The sequence below is a fragment of the Neofelis nebulosa genome, chromosome 13, assembly GCF_028018385.1.
Source record: "Neofelis nebulosa isolate mNeoNeb1 chromosome 13, mNeoNeb1.pri, whole genome shotgun sequence".
In the NCBI taxonomy this organism is placed as follows: Eukaryota; Metazoa; Chordata; class Mammalia; order Carnivora; family Felidae; genus Neofelis; species Neofelis nebulosa.
Genome location: NC_080794.1, coordinates 2,528,414 through 2,548,184, shown reverse-complemented (window position 1 = coordinate 2,548,184; position 19,771 = coordinate 2,528,414). Strand labels below are relative to the sequence as shown.

Sequence of the window (19,771 nt, the reverse complement as noted above, 5' to 3'; positions counted from 1 at the left end):
GGCCGCTCTTCAGGACCCCGGGCGCCGCCATCTTAACCAGGACGGAAGCCGCGCCGGGACCCGCGACGCACGCGCGCGCGCGCAGCGCGTCAGAACTCGGAAGTGTGGGCGTCCGGGCGGGCTCTGGGCCGCACCGCGGTGGCAGACCCCGCGATGGCCCAGGATCGGGGATCGGAGGCCCCAGCGCCTCCGGGTTCTCAGACACTTCTGGACGCCCTGCTCCGGAACCTCTACGACTTCGGTGAGTGAGGGGCCTCGGAGCCCACGTGGAGAGTGGACTTGCAGCCGAGGTGTCTGCTGTGTCTTCCGAACTGGGTCGCCTTCGGCGTTCAAGGCCAAAGGTTCTTGCACGTGGAGCACCCCTCCCTTGGCCGACCTGGTTCCCAGGATGGGTTCAGCACACACCTGCGTCCGAGTTCCCCCTTTCTCCCCCCCTCCCGCCCCCACCTTCAGCGTCTGTTGTTACTCTTTACGAATACAGCCTCCCACGTCGCCCCTGAGTGTGGGCACCACTTAGTTACTCGTCATGAGTACCAAGGCTGTCAGGCTTAAAGGGTTCTCGGAATAGCCCACTCTTTCACATTTCTCGGCCCTCTGGGAAGCCCACTGCGCGCCCCACATTCTCCCCCAAACTCGGTGATCCTGGTGCCCTGGTACCACCTTGTGACGTTGGTGCCCCATCCTTCAGTGTGTTCCTCCCCCACGGACTTCAGAGACCGGGCACTTTAGTAGGAAGACAGTTCCACACACTGAAGAACTTTCTCCAGGGAAGGCGACATCCCTTGTTCATGCAACAGAGATGATTGTTAGGCGTTAACGCCCTTAAGGAGCAAGCATTTCTTAAATTTGTAAGGTGATGTTTCAAAAGCTATTTTAGTTTGGAGCCATTGCTCAAAATGATCAGTTTATTTAAACAGTAAACACAACAGCTAAAAGTATAGAGAATTTCCCAAGCACTCCATATTTTTCGTGTATTTACTCATTTAATTTTCACAACCCAGTGAACTTGATCCTGTCCTTAGTCCCATTATTACAAATGGAGAAACCAGCACTAGAGGTTAAAATGCTTCCCAAAGCTCACCTAGCTAGTAATTTGCGGAGCCTGGGTTCCAATCCTCAGACTCTCTCGTATGTACAGTCCCTGTATTTGTATGGACTTGTACTCTGGACGATAGGAAAACTGTGATACTTACCTATACCCCTAGAAAGTGTTAAAAAACCAAATAAAACAAAACACCAGCTGCAGTGGCAGACATTTTCAGCATAAAACGTGAGCCAATTGGGATTACCAGTTCCTGGGATTATTGCCTTGATGTCACTTTTATTACGGAACAAGGTGAGAACTTATGCTGCAAGGGTCAAAGGCATGGATACAGTCAGTTACCTAGTTGCATTTTGGATTCTTTTCTTTTCTTTTTTAATGTTTATTTATTATTTTTTTTTATTTTTTATTTTTTTAATTTATTTTTGGGACAGAGAGAGACAGAGCATGAACGGGGGAGGGGCAGAGAGAGAGGGAGACACAGAATCGGAAACAGGCTCCAGGCTCTGAGCCATCAGCCCAGAGCCTGACGCGGGGCTCGAACTCACGGACCGCGAGATCGTGACCTGGCTGAAGTCGGACGCTTAACCGACTGCGCCACCCAGGCGCCCCATGTTTATTTATTTTTGAGACAGAGAGAGAGAGAGAGAGAGGCAGGGGGTCTGAAGCTGGCTCTGGATGTGGGGCCCACACTCACCACGAACTGCGAGATCATGACCTGCGCCAAAGGCAGACGCCTAACCAACTGAACCACCCAGGCGCCCCATGCATTTTGGAATTCTATGAATTATGCAAATACATCCCTATCTGAAGGAAAAGAAATCGTTTGTTTTTTTTTTTTTCTTTGTATTTCTGGGTGTTGATAGCCGTGGCGGTATGTACAAGTGCCTTCATCTCATTCGATAGAACCAAAAATATTTATCTTTCCACTCTGTGTTTGAACAAACAGGGGAGACAGAAGATGAGGCAGAACAGAAAAGGATCAGAAAGAAGGGAGAAAACAAGAGGAGAGATGCAGGGACTCCAGTGACCTTGGCAGCAGACCCAGCTCCTGTACCTGGTTCTCCCGTGAGAGGCCAAAGGAAGAGAGCCTCCAGCTTCTTCAAGGAACTCAGGGAAGAGCTGCAGTGTGTTCCTGCTGTGACCCGCACCAGCTCTCCTTCAGGACCAGACGCCCCTAGTGCTACGGCATCTCCCTCAACACTGAGGAACAGCAGGGAGCGAGTACAAGTGATAGAATTTCACAGCAGAAATAAAAAAAGGAAAGGGAAGCCGGATCAAGATGAGAACACACAGGTAATGAGTTGGTTAGTTTCAGTGTATGTGTTGGAAACCCTGATATTGCAGTTGTAGAGAAGTATCTTTTTGTTTCTTTGTTAAAATTTTTTATTTATTTAAGTAATCTCTACCCTCCCCTCCCCTCCATGGAGCTCGAACTCCTGACCTCGAGATCAAGAGTCGCATGCTTTTCCGACTGAGCCAGCCAGGCGCACCTAGATGAGTACTTTTACAGACCGTGTCAGAGGTCCCCAGAACAACCCTCAGGCTTGCGGATTAGCTAAAAGCATTCACAGGACTCAGGACTTGGCTATAGTCATCGTCACGGTCACAAATTATTACAGCAAAAGGATACAGAGGAAAACTAGCGAAGGGAAAAGGTGCATGTGGCCAAGTCTGAAGGAAACCAGGTGCAGGTGTCCAGAGGTCCCTACCCAGTGGAGTTGCGTGGGATGCGTTTAATTTCCACCGCAGTGATTCGTGACAGCAGGTCGGAAGTGTTGCCGACCAGGGAAGTTCACTCCAGCCTTGGTGTCCAGGGTTTTTATTGGGGGTCGGTTGTGTAGACATCCAGACTGACCTTGGTTATTGAAGCTCTTAGACCCCCAGGAAAAAGGACGTGTTCACCATAAATCCCACGGCTAGTGTAAACTATCCGGGCAGCCTTGATGTGCCTTGACTCAGGGGTTCGGGGATGTAAAAACACTCTTATCAGACAATATTCCAACGCAAGCCTGCCGAGTTGACTCTTTCATGCGCCTGGGGCTTCTGCTTAACGGTGCTTTGAGAAAACGGAGTCATTCAGCCACTATTTCTGGCTGCTGTTGTAGGCACTGGGTTCCAGCATTGAACAAAATAGACGAAACTGCTCCCTCTCAAGGAACTCCCCTTCTCACGGAAAGCAGTTTGATTTCACTGAGCGGTAATCTCAGACTGAGTTTGGAAGTCTCACTCAAAATTCAGTCCAGGAGAGAGGTATGGTTGCTTATCTAGCTTTGCCCACAAGGATATCATTATGGTTTGGTCAAATTCATTGCAAAACTCCAGGGACTCTATTTCTGTTGCATTCTTCGTGTCCTATAAACTTCTGTCTGTCGTAAATGGAAAAGGGGATTGTATTAGTTTCTAGGGCTGCTGTGCAGAAATTCATTCTCTCACAGTTCTGGAGACCAGAAGGCCAGAATCAAGGTGTTGGCTGGCTAGGCACCTTCCACTCTGAAAGAGAATCCTTCCTTGCTTCTTTCAGCTTCTGGTGGCTCTAAGTGTTGGTTGGCCTGTGGCTGCGTTACCCTAACCTCTGCCTGTGTCTACACATGGCCTTCTTCTCTATATGTCTGAGTCTTAAATCTCCCTCTGCCTGTCTCTTCAAAGGACAGCTGCCATTGGATTTAGGGCCCACCCGAAATCTAGAATGGGTCTTGTCATGAGATCCTTAATTACACTACAAAGACCCTTTTCCCCCAATAAGATCCATTCATTGATTCTGGGGGTTTAGAACATGTCTCTTTGGAGACCACAACTCAACCCACTGCAGACAGTCAGGCTTGCATGGTTCTCAGTGAATATGTGTGTGCATGTGCTGGTCGGTGTCTAGTGCTTACCACATCTTTTTTACGATTTAAAAACCATCTGTATAATCTTTCCTAGAATTCAGGTAGCACTTCATGTCAAGTGAAGTGATCCTCATCAGGATCTCTTCCTCAAAGATTAATAGTGCTTCTTGTAATAATCTACCTTTATTTTAGGATTCCCGGTCAGTTCCCAACTCATACTCCAAATGCTGGGGCACTGGGCACTGTTAGAGGTGGACTAGGAAACGGATTCCCTTGGTCCTTCAGCCAGCAGGAACTCCCAAGCTGATCAGCCAGGGAAACTCACAAGAGATAATATTATCATAGTGTCCCCTAGTGTGCCATACAAATGTTAGTATTTTCTGTGTGTGCCGTGTAGTGAGAAAGGTTGGGAAACAGTGCTTTGCATTATATATAATTCTGCATTTGGGGAGTTTAGCAAAGCATCTGAGTACCCCCCCCCCTCATTTCCTCAGGTCCTCGGTCTTTTGTTTCCTCCTACACCTGCTTGTGTTCTCTCTAGAATGGAAAGTTTTCTAGTAGAAAGGACAAAAAGGTTAGCATTGAATGAATGCATTTCTCTGTCTCTTAATAATAGATCATCTGCAGCAGGCTGTTAGATTCTTTTTCTTCCAATTCTGATTGATCCCTTTTTCATTGTAGTTGGCTTTTCTCAGGAACCTCAGCTCATTGGACATTTTGGACTTCCTGACCCTAATGAAACTTCTCAGTTGCCCTTGGCCGTTCTGCCCTTTCCTCCTTTTTAAAATTGATCCTTAGAATTTTTTTTATGTTTAATTTTGAGAGAGAGAGAGAGAGAGCGTGTGAGTGTGCAAGTGGGGGAGGGGCAGAGAGAGAGAGGGAGACACAAAATCTGAACAAGCTCCTGGCTCTGAGCGATGCGGGGCTCAAACTCAAGAACCGCGAGATCATGACCTGAGCTGAAGTCGGACGCTTAACCAACCGAGCCACCCAAGAGCCCCTAAAATTGATTCTTTTGAAAATGTGAATGTGTCTGGCTAAGGAGACAGGATATGAACACAAGAAAAACACATATGCCTGTAAAAAGACTTCAGCCTGTTGGCATTGCAACATGTAAATAAATACAAACGAATACAACACTGCTTATTAGTGGCATATCCTGGATCTAGGGAATGCCAGGTAAGGAATAGTCAGTCAGCTGGGAGTAATTGGGATATGTGATGCGATGCTAAGAGTTTGTACAACATAGTAAAAGATAGTTGTGGCCCCTGCTCTCTGAAAGCTTACAGGTCATTGTAGGACAGTTCAAACAGACATGGAATCAGCAAAGAAGTATAATAATGATAGCCTGCATGGAGTCAGCTGGTCGTCTTTGGAGAATATTTGAGAGGTACTAACCAGTTAGATAACCCTGCTGGCCCTGCCTGAACCCAGGAAGTGACCGTCTTTCCCTAGAACTTAGGCTTGTGCCATAAATACTGTGCTTAAACTGCATTGTGTATTGAAACAGTTTTTCATGGTGTGGTATGGTGATTTATAATAAGAAAAAATATATATACATATACTTGGTGTGTGTGTGTGTGTGTATGTATATATCTATATCTGTATCTGTATCTGTATATATCTATTTATGTTTTCTTTGTCCCCTGTTTCAGGCACAAAACCCTTATAACCCTTGGACTTTCCTAGGTGATAAGAGCAGTAAAGGTATCTTTTGTAATGAGTGAGTTGGAAAGGCTGTAAAGATGGGACAGACTGCCAGGGGAACCCACCCCGTGACAAGAGGTTTGGAACTTTCAATCCTGTCTCTCTGACCTCTGAGGAGAGGTAAAGGGCTGGAGGTTGAAGTTATTGCCAATGGCCAGCGATTTAGTCCATCATACTTAGGTAGTGAAGCCTCCATAAACGCAAAAGGGTTTGGAAAGCTTGTGGGTTGGTGAACACTTGTAGGTGCTTAGCGAGTGACACGCTCAGAGAGGACATGGGAGTCCTTGTCCTGTCCCACCTGCTGTACCCTGTGCGTCTCCCCCATCTGGCTGTTCCTGACTTGTGTCCTTCTGTAATAAATCAGCAATCTAGTCAGTTAGACAGGTTTCCTGAGTTCTGTGAGCTGCTCTAGCAAATTCATCCAACCCAAGGAAGGAGTCGTGGGGACTTGTAACCTGTGGGTAGCCAGTCCTAAGTACAGGCAACAACCTGGGCTTGCAGCATATGAAGCGAGGGACAGTCTTGCAGGACTGAGCCCTTAGTCTGTGCAGTGTGGTGCTGTCTCCAGATGGAGTTGGATTATAGCTGGTGTGGGAGGATTGCTTGTTGGCTGTGGGGGGAAACCCTCCCCGCTGACATCACCCCTTTTAATGGGTTCATCTGGGAACTTGGCCACCATTTATGTAACATTTTACCCATCCCAGGTGTCTAACCTACAGATGAACTTCCTAATCATATCCTTTTTACAATGGAGTGACTATAGAAGTAGTCTATCAGGAAATAGTAGGTAAAAGATCACCTGTGTACTTACTTATTCCACAAATAATTTGGGTGCCAGCTATTTGTCAGACCCAGAAGATCCAATGGTGAATGAGAGAGAGTCCTCTGCCCTCATGGAGTATACTCTCTACTGGTGGGGTCAACCAAACTCCAGGTAAATTAATAATATAATTAAAAAGTTATAAACCTTCTGAAGGAAAAGAAATAGGGTCTTGGGAGTAGCAGGCAGAACCTCCTTTCGGTAGAGTCGGTGGAAGTCTCAGGAGACGGTGACAAAGCTCTGCTGAGGTTTGTCAGAGAAAGGAGCCGGGAGACTAACGCGGGTGGGGAGTACACAGCATTGCCAGCGTCCGGGTGCGTGAGAAGGCCTAATGTGTTCTGGAAGCTGGAAGCCTAGTGGAGGAGGACAGAGAGGAGAACGGTATGAGCTGCGGTGGAGGAACAGGCCAAGGCCAGCCCCTGCCGGGTCCCGTAAGCAATGGTAAGACCTTTGGAGTTCAGTTTAAAGTATGTGGAAAGCCAGCAGAGAGTTTTAAGGGCATGAGGTGACCTGACTTAACCTTTTAAACATCACTCAGGCCTCTGTGTGGTAACTAGATTACAGGGAAGCGGTAGCAGAGGCCTGCAGGAGCTGAATCAGGAGTTTACCGCAGTGGTGCTGGGTCAGGATGGGTGGCCTGACGGAATATGAGGAATGAGCACCGTGAACGGGTGCAAGGCTGCCTACGAGGAAGGGTCTTGAGAAATGAAAGCATCGGGTGTGGCTGGAAATGATGCAAGTGTTGTTTGGCTCACAGGGATGTCTCACCAGTGTTTTTTCCACCCTTAACATCGGCCCCTGCCCTGAACCTTAGCCTCCTTTGTGGCCTCCGTAGAAAAGAAGGGGTAAGAAAGACAATAGAAATAATAGGACGGTGGACTCTAGATCAGAAGGGGCTCTTGGCTCCTGGGGCCTGGACCCAGGTGCATGTGGACTGTTCCTGAGCAGGTAGCCAATCACTCCTAATAACCAAGATGTGCTGGTGCGTACTGCATTCCACGAGTGATGATTTCTGTTCCCTAATTCGTTATCTCGTGGAATCCTCACAATTCATGCGCCCTGTCTTCATGTTACAGAGGAAATCGATGCCTAGAGAGGTGAGGGTGCATGCCTGCGTTTAAACAGTCAGCCGCCCCATACCTGCAATCCCAGAACCCCGGAGCTTTGGAAGTCACAGTTAATGTTTTGTTTCGAAGTTTGATGCAGATAGATTTATTTGGCAGCAAAACCTGAACTGAACTCAGATGAGGCTTAGGAATTATTTCTGTTTGTTGCATTTGGCATGAATATTCATAGATACTGCTGCAGAAATGTGAACGTGCTTAATGGTTTATGGGTTGCTGTCTTGGCCCACACTGGAAATGACGTATGATATTCAGTATAGTCACGGTATTACCTTTCTAAAATGTGAAAACTCCTTAATTTTGTAAGAATTCCACACAAAGGATTATGGATGTGAAGTAAATACCAGAGCTCAGGTTCGGACCCCGGGGTTTCTGGCTGTGTGAGAGCTGTGTGCCTCACCACTACGCCAGAAAGAGAGAATACAGGTCAGGTCAGGCTCTTTGTCCTTTGCACAGTACAAGTGCACTGCTTCCCAGAATCTTCACTAGATAGAAAGAGCTGTCCCCAGGTTATTTCCCCAGGTTCTTACTTTGCTCCACACCCCGGTTCTTTGCGAGGTCCAGTGTCAGATAGGTGTTAAGAGTAATGTAGTTGAAGAAACTTCTCCTCAAGAAGATCAGAGTACCTTTCCTGATGCTCTTGGAACTGCTTGCATTTAAATTACATATATGTTATTATATTTTTATAAATACAGTTATGTAGATACATACTTTGTATTTATATTTTTTATTTATATTTTTAAGGAGGCTCCATGCCCAGCACGGAGCCCAGTGCAGGGCTTGAACTCACGACCACGAGATCAAGACCTGAGCCGAGACGGAGAGTTGGACGCTTAACTGACTAAGCCCTCCAGGTGCCCCAGAACTGCTTGCTTTTTAAAACGAGACTGTTTATTTCCCCAGCTACTCTCTAATTGGACAAAGGTTGGACAGTGTAGCTGATAGAATAAAAGAATCTAACCAGTGCAGGAGAAAGTACTCGTGGTCAGCAAGTCAACCCATGGATGAGTTCACTGAGCCTAGGGGGCTGCGGGCCTTTATCCATCGTCCCCGTGCGTTTCTCCCAAACGGTTGCTTCTTTCCACAGCTTTCTTTCTTCATTGCCTAACACGCAAGTTCTCAAAATCTGCAGACATTTCTCTTTCCCGTGTGTGGGACAGTAAGGCTTTGCCGGTCAAGTTAGATTAGGCTGTGGTTTAATAACATAGTCTGTCCATCTTAGTGGTTCGAAGGCAAAAATTAATTATTTTTATATCTCCTAAGGACAGACTGCTCTGCCCTACACCATCCTCAGCTAGGGGCCGGGGATAATAGGGGCTCCACCATCTGGAAGGTTCTTAGTTGCTTTGGGGAAGAAGGGGAGTCAACAGACGACTGGTAGAGAGAGGCTCCATGTGCAAGGGGCACACTTCCTTTCTGCTCACACTTCTTTGGCCACAGAAGGTCACGTGGCCCCGTCTAGCTTCAGGTAGGCAGCAAAGCCTAGAAGCAGGAGAGGACCCGGTATTGTCTGCAGGTGCTGTGCCTCCTACTGCAGTGGGTCCAAGGGGCAAGAAAACAGGGAAGACCACCGATTGTTTCTCTACCAGGCGATACGTTATGAATAATGTACTGAAGTGGCTTTAAAGCTGTGAATAAAAGTTAGGTAATGGTGGGGGGGGGGGGGTTATGCCTATGGATTCAGCATCACAAAATAATTAGCTAAGAATTATTTTCCAAATGTTTATTTTTATTGTAAACAAGCATCTAGAGGGGCGCCTGGATGACTCAGTCAATTAAGTGTCCGACTTCTGCTCGGGTCATGATCTCATGGTTCGTGGGTTCAAGCCCTGTATCAGGCTCTGTGCCGTCAACGCGGAGCCCGCTTTGGATTCTCGGTCTCCCTCTCTCTCTGTGCCCGTCCCCAGCTTGTACTCTTTCTCTCTCAAAAATAAACATTAAAAAAAAATTTTTTTAATAAAAATGAAAAGATAAATAAACAAGGATCTAGAATCCAGACCTTTTCTCAAATACATCGACGGCTACAAAGCTGAGGAGTTTCTAGTGACATGTTGATACAGGGCTTGGGAACAGCAAGATGATCTGTGTGAGGCCAGGCCTGCCACTCAGGTCTCCACAGCCCCTCGGCCCACGTGTCCCCACGGCCAAGATGAACAGACGCCTGCATGCAAGGACTGGGTAATCTGTGGGCTGGCGTTGGGGGAAGCAGGGACATCAGAAGCCATGCCCCTGTCCTTTGGGGACCAATTTCTCCCCCAGACCCAGGGGTTTCAGCCCTGCGGTGACTGTAGCACAGGTGGCTAGGAATTTTATTACAGTGCTTCCTTCCTCTTGCTGATCTTCTAGTAACAGTCAGTCAGGGTCGTCTGTGACCTCTCCAGTATTGCTGGAAATCTGATATTCCTGAAAGAAATTTTCAACTTGAAAGAGTTCAGCCATTACTTGATTGGATGGTTGGGACAGAAGAAGAAAGAGAAAAGAACTACTTCAATACTTAGAAATGGAGGTAAATGTTTCATGGGATTTTGGAGATCTGTGACCAGCATACAGGTTTCCTTTTTTCTTTCTAAATTTTTTTTTTTTCAACGTTTTTAATTTATTTTTGGGACAGAGAGAGACAGAGCATGAACGGGGGAGGGGCAGAGAGAGAGGGAGACACAGAATCGGAAACAGGCTCCAGGCTCCGAGCCATCAGCCCAGAGCCTGACGCGGGGCTCGAACTCACGGACCGCGAGATCGTGACCTGGCTGAAGTCGGACGCTCAACCGACTGCGCCACCCAGGCGCCCCATCCTTTTTTCTTTCTAAATTTTATCTTCGAGCACACGTGGGTTAGAGGGGCAGCGCGACGGAGGTGGGGTGCGGGGAGGGACAGAGGAAGGCAGAATCCCAAGCCGGCTCCATGATCAGCGCAGAGCCCGACGTGGGGCTTGATCCCACAACCCTGGGATCATGACCTGAGACAGGAGTCAGACACTCAACTGACCGAGCCACCAGGGCACCCCTACGGTGTTTCTTTTTAACATATAATTTGTATTTGAGGATCTGGATGGTCCTGAAGTCGTTAAGACTTAAGCCATTTGTTTTCCAAAAGTGGTATTAGTGTTCATCATATTGAGTAGATTAGACACGCGTACCAGTGGAGAAGAGTTTTTACCTTCAAGGTAGACGTAGACTTTTTCCAATCATGGAACAGGAAGTAAGACTTTCTGGGATAAATGAATGGAGGTGCCTGGCGTCCTCCACGTGCCCATGGCCTTAATTAAGGCATTTGAGTCTGTGCAATACACGATCGAAGAAAATCGTAAGCATAGTAAAAGTCAGGAATCTTGATACACTAATGCGGAAGGTGCATTTATTGGGACTGAGAGCACAGAACGAGGCCGCATGCTTAGAGCATCCTTGGTGGTGCCCTGTTCTGTCTGTCACCGTCAGCACGTGGGCCCGCAAGAGTCCGTGGGCTGCGTGACAGCGGGCGAGCAGTGTTGTGGTGCCCCCAGGAGGCTTGTGACTTCGCAGCGTTGGCCACGTCTTCCTGTTTACTGGACCTCGCTAACGTCTACCATTGCACGCTTCATCCACTTTCATCGTAAGAACCCTTCTGTGAGGTCAGTACATGGCCTCGTGGAGACAGAGGCTGTCCCCTGTGGAAACAGTCACTGACTGACCCACACAGCCCAAACACAGCAGGAGTGGGGGGGACAGGCTGAGCTGAAATACAGCTCCCCTTTGCAGGAGAGTCCAGGAGACCTGTAGATTGCAGTGTTTCTGGCACTTCCCAGCATGGTGTGGGGTAGAGCACTGAGCCAACCCAGCACTGACCCTCCCCCCCACCCCCACCCCCACCTGCTGAGCAGGAGCAGCGGGAGGTCCCATCCTGGGAGCAGAGCAGCCGGCCATCCATCCCTCTTCACCACTGTCCTGTGAGGGAGAAGGGTGCCTTTTCTTTTTTAGAGCCTGCTTCCCGTTGGTCCAGATCTGGTGGCTGGAGTTGAGTAGCGACCGCTCTTGTTAACCAGATGTGACAGTGTATTTCCTTCAGATCTCAAGCTTCTGGTCAATTCTGTGGGTCAGTAACCGTAGCTAGTAGATACATCGATGTAAAGAGTCACATGCTTTGCAGGCTTTTGCAGTATCATCATTTTCTCTTGGGAAGTATAAGCCATTCCAGAAATCTGATGTTCCTGAAAGAAATACTCAAGTCAAGAGAGTTTTGTTAGCCATCATTCTAATGGCTGGTTGGGAAGAAAAAAGAAGAGAAAGAATTATTCAAATATAATATTGCCCTCCAGAATCCCTCAAACACCCACCCTTTTTTAAACCCCGTACCAAACCGAATCTTGTACATGTGGTTTATGAGAGACAGACATTAGTCTCTCTCATCATTTTTTTAAATTTTTGTATTAAAAAAAATTTCTCATCCTGGGGTGCCTGGTTGGCTCAGTTGGTTAAGCATCTGACCTTGGCTCAGGTCATGGCCTCATGGTTTGTGAGTTCGAGCCCTACGTTGGGCTCTGTGTTGACAGCTCAGAGCCTTGAGCCTGCTTTGGATTCTGTGTCTCCCTATCTCTCTGCTTCTCCCTCTCTCGTGCTCTGTCTCGCTCACTCTCAAGAATAAATGTTAAAAAAAATTTAAAAGAAATTTCTCATCCTTTCTTAAGCTTTGAGACCTCAAAAGGTTTTTTTTCTTCCATTAACTGGTAATTAGGCTTTTGTGCAACATGCTTGTGTTATTGTTCGGTATGTAGACATCTGGGCCAGTTTCTGGGCTTTTTAAAACATGGCTACCCTGGGGGTGCCTGGGTGGCTCAGTAGGTTCAGCGTCTGGCTGTTGATCTCTGCTCACATCATGATCTACTGGTTCGAGGGTTCAGGCCCTGCATCGGAGCCTGCTTGGGATTCTCTCTCTCCCTCTCTCTCTGCCTTTCCCCCGCTCATGCACATGCATATGTGCACTCTCTCTCAAAATAAATAAGCTGAAAAACAAAAAAACATGACTACTCTGTTGGTGACAAATACTCTAATGATACAGTAACAGATGATCTTAATAAGAATTCTCTTTCTTTTCAGACCAAAACTAATATCCTTGGGAACGATGTGGATAGACAAGAATTTAACTTAGAGAAGGTATGTGTTTTGAAATTGTTAATCTGTTCAGCTTTATAACACACACACACACACAAAAGAATATGCTTACATGTCCAGTGGTTGAGTAAATGGCTAAGCAAATCACACTACCTTCTCTTGGTGATTATTAGGCTGTCAGTTAAAACCCGAGGGCTTGTGACCACAATGCCAATAATGCAGTGGTAAGTATGAAAAGCCAGGCGTGTGTATTTTGTAGTCAAAACTCGGTTTTTAAAAATGCATGAAAAAGAAGAGAGGAGGAAGGGATTGAGCTGCTAAGAGTGGGCACTGGTGACTTTTTCCTCTTCCTCTGCAGTGTCTTTAAACAAATGAGCAAACCCAGATCTGCATTTGAAACCTCCATGAGGAATGGTTTCTCCTTGTGAGTGTGTTTGGAGGGGTACCTTTAAGTGGAAACTCAGAGAGCATCTCTGTGTTTAATCCGAATTCTGTTGCTAATTTGTGTGGAGAGAAGTCTTTGCTTCACCTGTCCAAAATTAAACGTGGGAGAACGGAGACCTCCACAAGGCTGTGCAAACCACCCTCCACAGAGTTCTTGCGACAGCACGTTGTGTCTGACGTGTGTTACTGCCCGGGATGTATCTCCTGTCTGGAGGCTTTGGAACGCACCTGGGTCTGATTCTGCTTTGTGCCCACAGGCTCGCTTGGAAGTGCACCGGTTCGGGATCACGGGTTACGGAAAAGGAAAGGAAAGAGTCCTGGAACGGGAACGTGCCATAATGCTGGGTGCTCAGGTGGGGGGCTGCTTCCGTCTTCCAGCATCAGACAGGATACAAAAGCGGGGGAAGAGCCTGGGGCAAGTCAGGGCATGGGTCACTGGGAGGTCTTTGCAAAATAAAAAAATGATATCTTTTTTTTTTTTTTTTCCTTTCATTTCAGCCTCCCAAAAATAGTTATGTGAATTACAAGGTCTTGCAGGAGCAAATCAAAGAAAAAAAGGCAGCAAAAGAAGAAGAAAAGAGAATGGTAGGAGTAATAGCCTTTTCGTTCCTAAGCTAGAACAGAAAGGTGGCTGCATTTGGCCACAGTGGAATGCTGGACCGGCTGCTTGGAAAGCAGTGTAGACAACAGTAACATCTGGAGTTAGAGGATCATTTTCTCCACTTGTTCAGGTCTGCCTTACTCCGTAATACCAGCCAGGTAACCTGGCATATTTACATGAGAGGTTTGCTCTGAAATAGCAAACTCCCACTCGGATAACATAAGCTGCCTTGCTCTTTCTCCTGTATTGCATTTTACATTGTGTAGAACACGAGGACCCATGAAAAACCTCAGAGGAACAGAGGTTACACTCGCTCCCTTTCATCTAAAACGGAAGATTCGATGTTTCTACTGTCAGTCTTTTCTGGAATGACCTTTCACACTCTGAAAGAGTTTTAGGAAGAAACTAAGTTTGTGTTCATACACCTACTTGAAAAAAAATATTAAATGATAGCTTACTGGGTTTTGACCACAAACCTCATCCTTTTTTTGAATCTCCATTATCCGTTATTGACACATATATTATCTTAAATTCTGAAATCAGGCCCAGGACACAGATATTTTCAAGAAAAAGAAGAGGAAAGGGCAGGAAGACAGGTGAGTGACACATCATCAGCTACTGGGGTGGAATGATCTGGATAAGCATACTGAATCAGTTGTGAAAATAGCACCTGGAGTTTACGCGGTGTTTCTAGCCCGTTAGAGTGCTTCACAGTCCCTCGTGGATTCTCAGTAAGTCCCGTGAGGGGAAGACCGGGTGTAGGACATTGCCCAAGATCGAATAGCTACCTCAGAACCAAACTGGGAATTTTCTCCGGTCTCCCATTTTCAAAGACCAGACACCTCAAGTGACTGGTGGAGAAGCTGAGATTGACGTTTCCAGCAAAAGACTTGTGTCTCCCCCCCCCCACCCCCCCCCAAGAGCCTGCTGATAAGACAGCACGGCCTGGGTCTGTACTGCCAGTTCCTTGACCTACCACGTAGGTAGGGCGCCACGGTCTGAGTAACGGGACATTGATTTTGTTGCTCTATTTTCGTTTCTTAGCTTTTGTTCAAAAATGCCTTTTCTCCCTCCTTGAATTACTGGTTCAAAATCGACTTCTTTTGTCTTGGCCTTTTCCTTGGACTCCTAGTGAGCTTGCACATACCGTCAAGTGGTCATTGGTTCTGACCATACATGTCTGTCCGTTGAGGGTCCCCTGCGTGCCAGGCATATGGGTGTCTTGGGTGTCGGGAATATAGGCGTCGTCACACTGGCAGTTTCTCTGTCTTTGAGGAGCTTACACTGTAGTGAGGGAAACACACCAAAACATACGAACAGGTTAGCGAGGGGATGTCAGGCCCCGGCAGGTTCTATGAAGAGGTGGCACTAAAGCATCGGAGGAGAAAATCACCGGGGATGGGCCGGGATGTCATTCTAGGGGGGTGACATCCTGAGTTGAGAACTGAGTGAAGAGGAGGGGGCAGCCTGGAAAGATCTGTAGAGAACATTCCACATAGAAGAAACCAATGCAAAGGCCCTGAGGCAGGAAGGAGGCAGCATGTTTCTGGGGCCACGTGAAGGCCCGCAGTTGTTGGGGTGGGGCAGTGGGGGGGACGCACAGGGGGACACCCGGAGTTTGTAGGGGCGGGGCCCTGGCCACCTGGCTGGCGGTGTGATAGCCCGCCCTTGTAGGCTTAACTTTAGTACCCTTCTCTAATTTTTAACTGCAGGAGAGCCAAAAAGAAGAAATCAGCTCCCAGTATTTTGTCAAGTGGACGGATTGGACAGGTTGGAAAATTCAAAAATGGGACACTGATTCTGAGCCAGGTTGACATCAAGAAAATAAATTCCTCCCGAGTGGCTAAGTGAAGTACTTCGTGACATAGAGGAACTCTGTACTGGAACTGGACCCCTATGAGACTTCTAGATTATTCTTAATTTATTTCATATTTTAGAGACTGCTTTTCTATTTTAGGGGAGAACGTCAAGTAGAAATAATAAAATTTGTACCGGTGAGGTGTGTGTGTTTTATGGTGATAAGCGTACGGTGGGAAGGGCCAACCGCACTGTGAGTATAATTATAGCCAGCCTGTTGAAAAGGACGTTTAATCCTGGCCGGCGAGATTTATGCTAGATTGGCTCTGACTGGTGTTTTGTACCTCTGCATGTAATGATTTTTTATAAACTTCATGATTTACTGATTTGTAAGTGCTAGTAATTACCTTTAAGTTGCCTTTTTTAATTTTCTAAAAATGGTGTCCTGTTACTTTGTCATGAAAGAACCACGTGTGATAATTTGTCAGTTGTTTTTGTGGGAAAAGCAGTTTTGATTTCTAGCCTACCCCGTGCGTGAAATCTCTGTAAGAAGTTATGTAAATAGAACACAGCTTTTGTGGTATATGTGACTGTGACAGGTAACACAGCAGAGGATTTTAGCCACACCTACATGTAAGCCAATGTCCTCTCCAGAATAATCACCGTGGATGGCTAAACATATGTTTTAAATTATATTGCACTTACTGAAAGCGTCTGGAACTTCTCAAAGCTTGTGACCCATTAAAAACAAAAAGTCTTCAATGATAGTAATCACTTCTGGCATTGTTTCTCTTTATGACAAAAAATCTTACCACACGGTAACGTTTTGGTCAAAACAAAGGGGTAAAAAATGGCTGACGTTTTTATGTGGCTCCAAGGTGGACTCCAAAGCCATTGCCAAGTGAGGAGCTCCACAAAAGCCCTGAGTTGAAGCAAGAGTGGAATCAGCATTCTGTTTTCCAAGTTTATTTTGAAAGGCAGTATTTGGCAGAATACCTACTTTGGCAGTTTTTAAGAGTGAGGTTTTTAAAAAAAAATTTTTTTTAATGTTTGTTTTTGGGAGAGCTGTCAGCACAAAGCCTGATGTGGGGCTCGAATTCGTGAACCGTGAACCTGAGCCAAAGTCAGACGCCCAACCAGCTGGGCCACCCAGGCCCCCAGAGAGTGATTTTTTTTTTAAAGGTGTAGAGGATCCCAAGCCTGACAAAGCACCAGGAAATATCTGAAGACCTAGAGGTGACCTATCAGAGCAGCGACCGGGACAGTTTGGTTCCCCTTCTCTACAGGCAGCCCAGGGTCCGAGGCCGCCCCACCCCACCCCCGCCTCCACCGGCCTCGAAGCTCAGACAGCTGAACGCTTAGCCAGACTCTGGACCAGAACTGCAGACAAGTCCACTCGGGAGAAGCATGCAAGTTCTGAGTTTAAATTACTCACCTCGCTTTGCTTTCACCTTTTAATTTACTGAATAAATACTTAAAGAGTGGTCTTGTTACCACTGGGCGCTCCAGGAATCCTCAGATATTTAGGGACTAAGAAAAACCTGTACTTTAAGGGCTAGAGAGCAGGCTTAAGATCACACTTTTTATTTCCCCATCGATGGAAGTTTCCTCTAGCAAGATCGCAGCCGAGAGAAGCCACCATGAAAACCAGTCATCCAAAGAAAGACGGTTATGACTAAGATTCTGCCAACAGCCACAGAGGGAACAGACGGCTTCCGTGCGGTGGGTACGTGTTTCCTTACTGTCGTCACACCGCCATTTCCCCTTTGCAGGGGTGTCTTTCAGTCCCCGACACGTCTGGTGGCTCAGCCGTTGTTCCACACGACGCCCTGCCTACCGTTATTCCCAGTGACCCACTTAGGGACCTGGAGGCTCCCGTCCCTACAACTCTCGGCCCCGGACACCTGGAGACCCTGCTTCCCAAAGGAAGAAACAATACAGCACGTGTCCCGCTGAACCAAAGTTGTCCAGGCAAGAAGAGCCACCACCTCGCAGGGGTGACCTACCCTTGACCATCGAGAGGAGACGAGGCCGCCGTCACCCGGTGGGGCAGGGAAAATTCTGCACCCAGGTGGGACTCAGGCATCTCTTCATAGTCCTTTGGCCTGATTTTGATGGTAAGTAGACAAATGCAGCAACCCTGGGTGCGAAGGGCCTGGTGACCTGTGGCTCAGACCCCCAGGGATGAGGGTCCCAACCACGATTAGCAGAGGCACTAGGTGAGAGTGAGGGGAGTCTAGAATGAATAGGAGAGGAGGCTGACCACGAGTGTCCCTTGCAGCTCCAAGACCAGCTCCAGCGTCCCTGGCCTTCCTCGGCTAAGCTTCCCTCACTGGAATTCTGAAGGAGCGGTATAGACCTGTGGCGCGGGGGGGTCGATGCCCGGATATCTCCCTCAGATCCTCTTTCGGGTAGAAGAACTTACTGTTCTGAGCACTGAAGGCACAACCTTCAGCCGTTGGCCCTCTTCAGGGATCACCTCACCTCCTTCCCGGGGTGGCCCACGTCCGTGCTGGATCGAGACGGGAGTATTGAACCCAGTGCCCCTCTCCCAACCCAGAGCGGCAGAGGCCTTTGCTGGGTCTGTGTCCCAACCCAATGACTCCCTTGGCCGGCCCTGCTTCCTTCGCTCCCAAGGGGGTTGATCCGCAGAGCCCTTGCTCATAAATGCCCTGCTGCCTCATCTTGGAGTCTGCAACCGCCCCTCCCCAGGGAAGCCATTCAGGGATCCAGCAGCTAACCCGGCAGTGAGGCCGGGCCGAAGGGGCTGCTGGGGGAGGCGTGTTGAGATGGGTGTTTGTGAGGACCACAGTTTGAGGAAGGCTAAGAGGTTTCAGGTCGGACGCACCTGGGCTCAGACGGTGTGGTTGAAGGGGCCGGTCGGTCTCCCTGATGCTCCTAGGTTATTAGGAAGTCTCCCCCAAATCTCAGTTTCTTGTAACCCCTGACCAATGTTTTATTCACGAATGTACCTTAACCATGTGCTAACTGTTACCAATGTCTAGCCCTGTCCCCTCTTGCGAGAATGAATTCATAAAGCCCCCCTTGTCTGAGATGCATCTTACTCAGAGCCATGGAACCGCTTCAAGATCTCGTGGGCACACGCAGCACAGCCCTATGGGGTCTCACAGGCACAGGCCCTGCAGGGGAGAGACGGGGTGGCCTCCCTTCCGCCTCCCCTGTCCCAGCCGCCCGCCGCCACCCAGGGCCCGCGTGGCAAGAGGCGCGCCGTGCTTCTGGACAGTAATCCAGACCGGGCCCTGCCTTTCGGTTGTTGGCAGTGTCCAAAGAATTTATTTCAAATCTGCTCAAGACTGTGATAAAACTCAGGTTTTCCAGAAGGCAATACACAAAGTTAACCAACCCCCCAAAGACCAGAAAACACAGTGTTTGCAATTCAAAAAATACAAACGCTCGTGGATACCGATACAAAAATTAGAAAAAAGTTGCTTTCCCCCCCCTCCCCCCCTCCCCCCGTGTTTCCAGTGGAACACGAACACCAACGGGACCGAGAGCTGCCACCGTATACGGACAACTGTGACAGAAAGTGGATGCGATGGTGGGGGGGGGGGCGCGTGGGGGTAAAGGAAGGCAGGGAAATGTGAGAACTGTGGACAGCCAAAACAAGGACACAGAGCTTGTTACTTTTTAAATTCCTTTGCCAACGTGAAACAAATCACTCATGCTGAATACGACAAAGTTAGTGGGAAAGCAGCACGTCTACATCATGCATTTAACGTCTTCTGCTTGGCTCACTCCGCGCTTCCTCTTGGTGCCGAGGAAGTCAGGCTGGGGACGCCCAGCCACCCGGCGCGGGATGAGCTGGAAAGGTCTGCAGGCCCTCGCCGTGTTCCTGCTTCCACAGCCACTGGAGGCCGCTTTTCCGGATCTGAAGTCTGTGTTTGGAGTCTCCTCAGAGGCTGCCTGAGGGCCTGGTCTGGTGACTGGCGCCCACCTTGCGGGGGTCTTCCCCAGGACTAGGTTGGGCAGCCCGCGCCCTCCAGACAAGACTCCCCTGTGGGGTCTGGACTCCCAACTCCTGCCTGAAGCCAACGTCGTTCACAAGGAAAGCCGGGAACCACCCCCCACCCCCCTCCCCAACAGGTAGTGCGAGTGGAGTCCCAGGGCCGTGCAGACTCCCAGCCGCGGGGTCAGGTGCCTCCGGCCTTACTCTTAGACATTGGTTCTCAAAGCCACTCCCCTGCCGAGATCTTCGGAAACAATGGAGACACAGCATGGGTTGGGGGACACCTCAGATGTTAGAACTTAAGGTGACCGAGGAGACAGAGAGGCAGGTCAACCTCTTTCTACGTTTTATGGG

The 19,771-nt window shown here is 48.3% G+C and overlaps 1 protein-coding gene across 1 annotated transcript; it reads left to right on the top strand.

The window, feature by feature from the left end:
• Positions 1 to 133: 133 nt before the first annotated feature.
• Positions 134 to 16,221, top strand: C13H1orf131 (chromosome 13 C1orf131 homolog). Its single transcript, XM_058696135.1, has 7 exons — positions 134 to 241; positions 1,992 to 2,338; positions 12,594 to 12,650; positions 13,310 to 13,405; positions 13,551 to 13,637; positions 14,197 to 14,249; positions 15,366 to 16,221. Exons 1-7 carry the CDS (start codon positions 154 to 156, stop codon positions 15,502 to 15,504), a joined length of 867 nt encoding a protein of 288 aa, XP_058552118.1. The 5' UTR covers positions 134 to 153; the 3' UTR covers positions 15,505 to 16,221.
• The last annotated feature ends 3,550 nt before the right edge of the window (positions 16,222 to 19,771 follow it).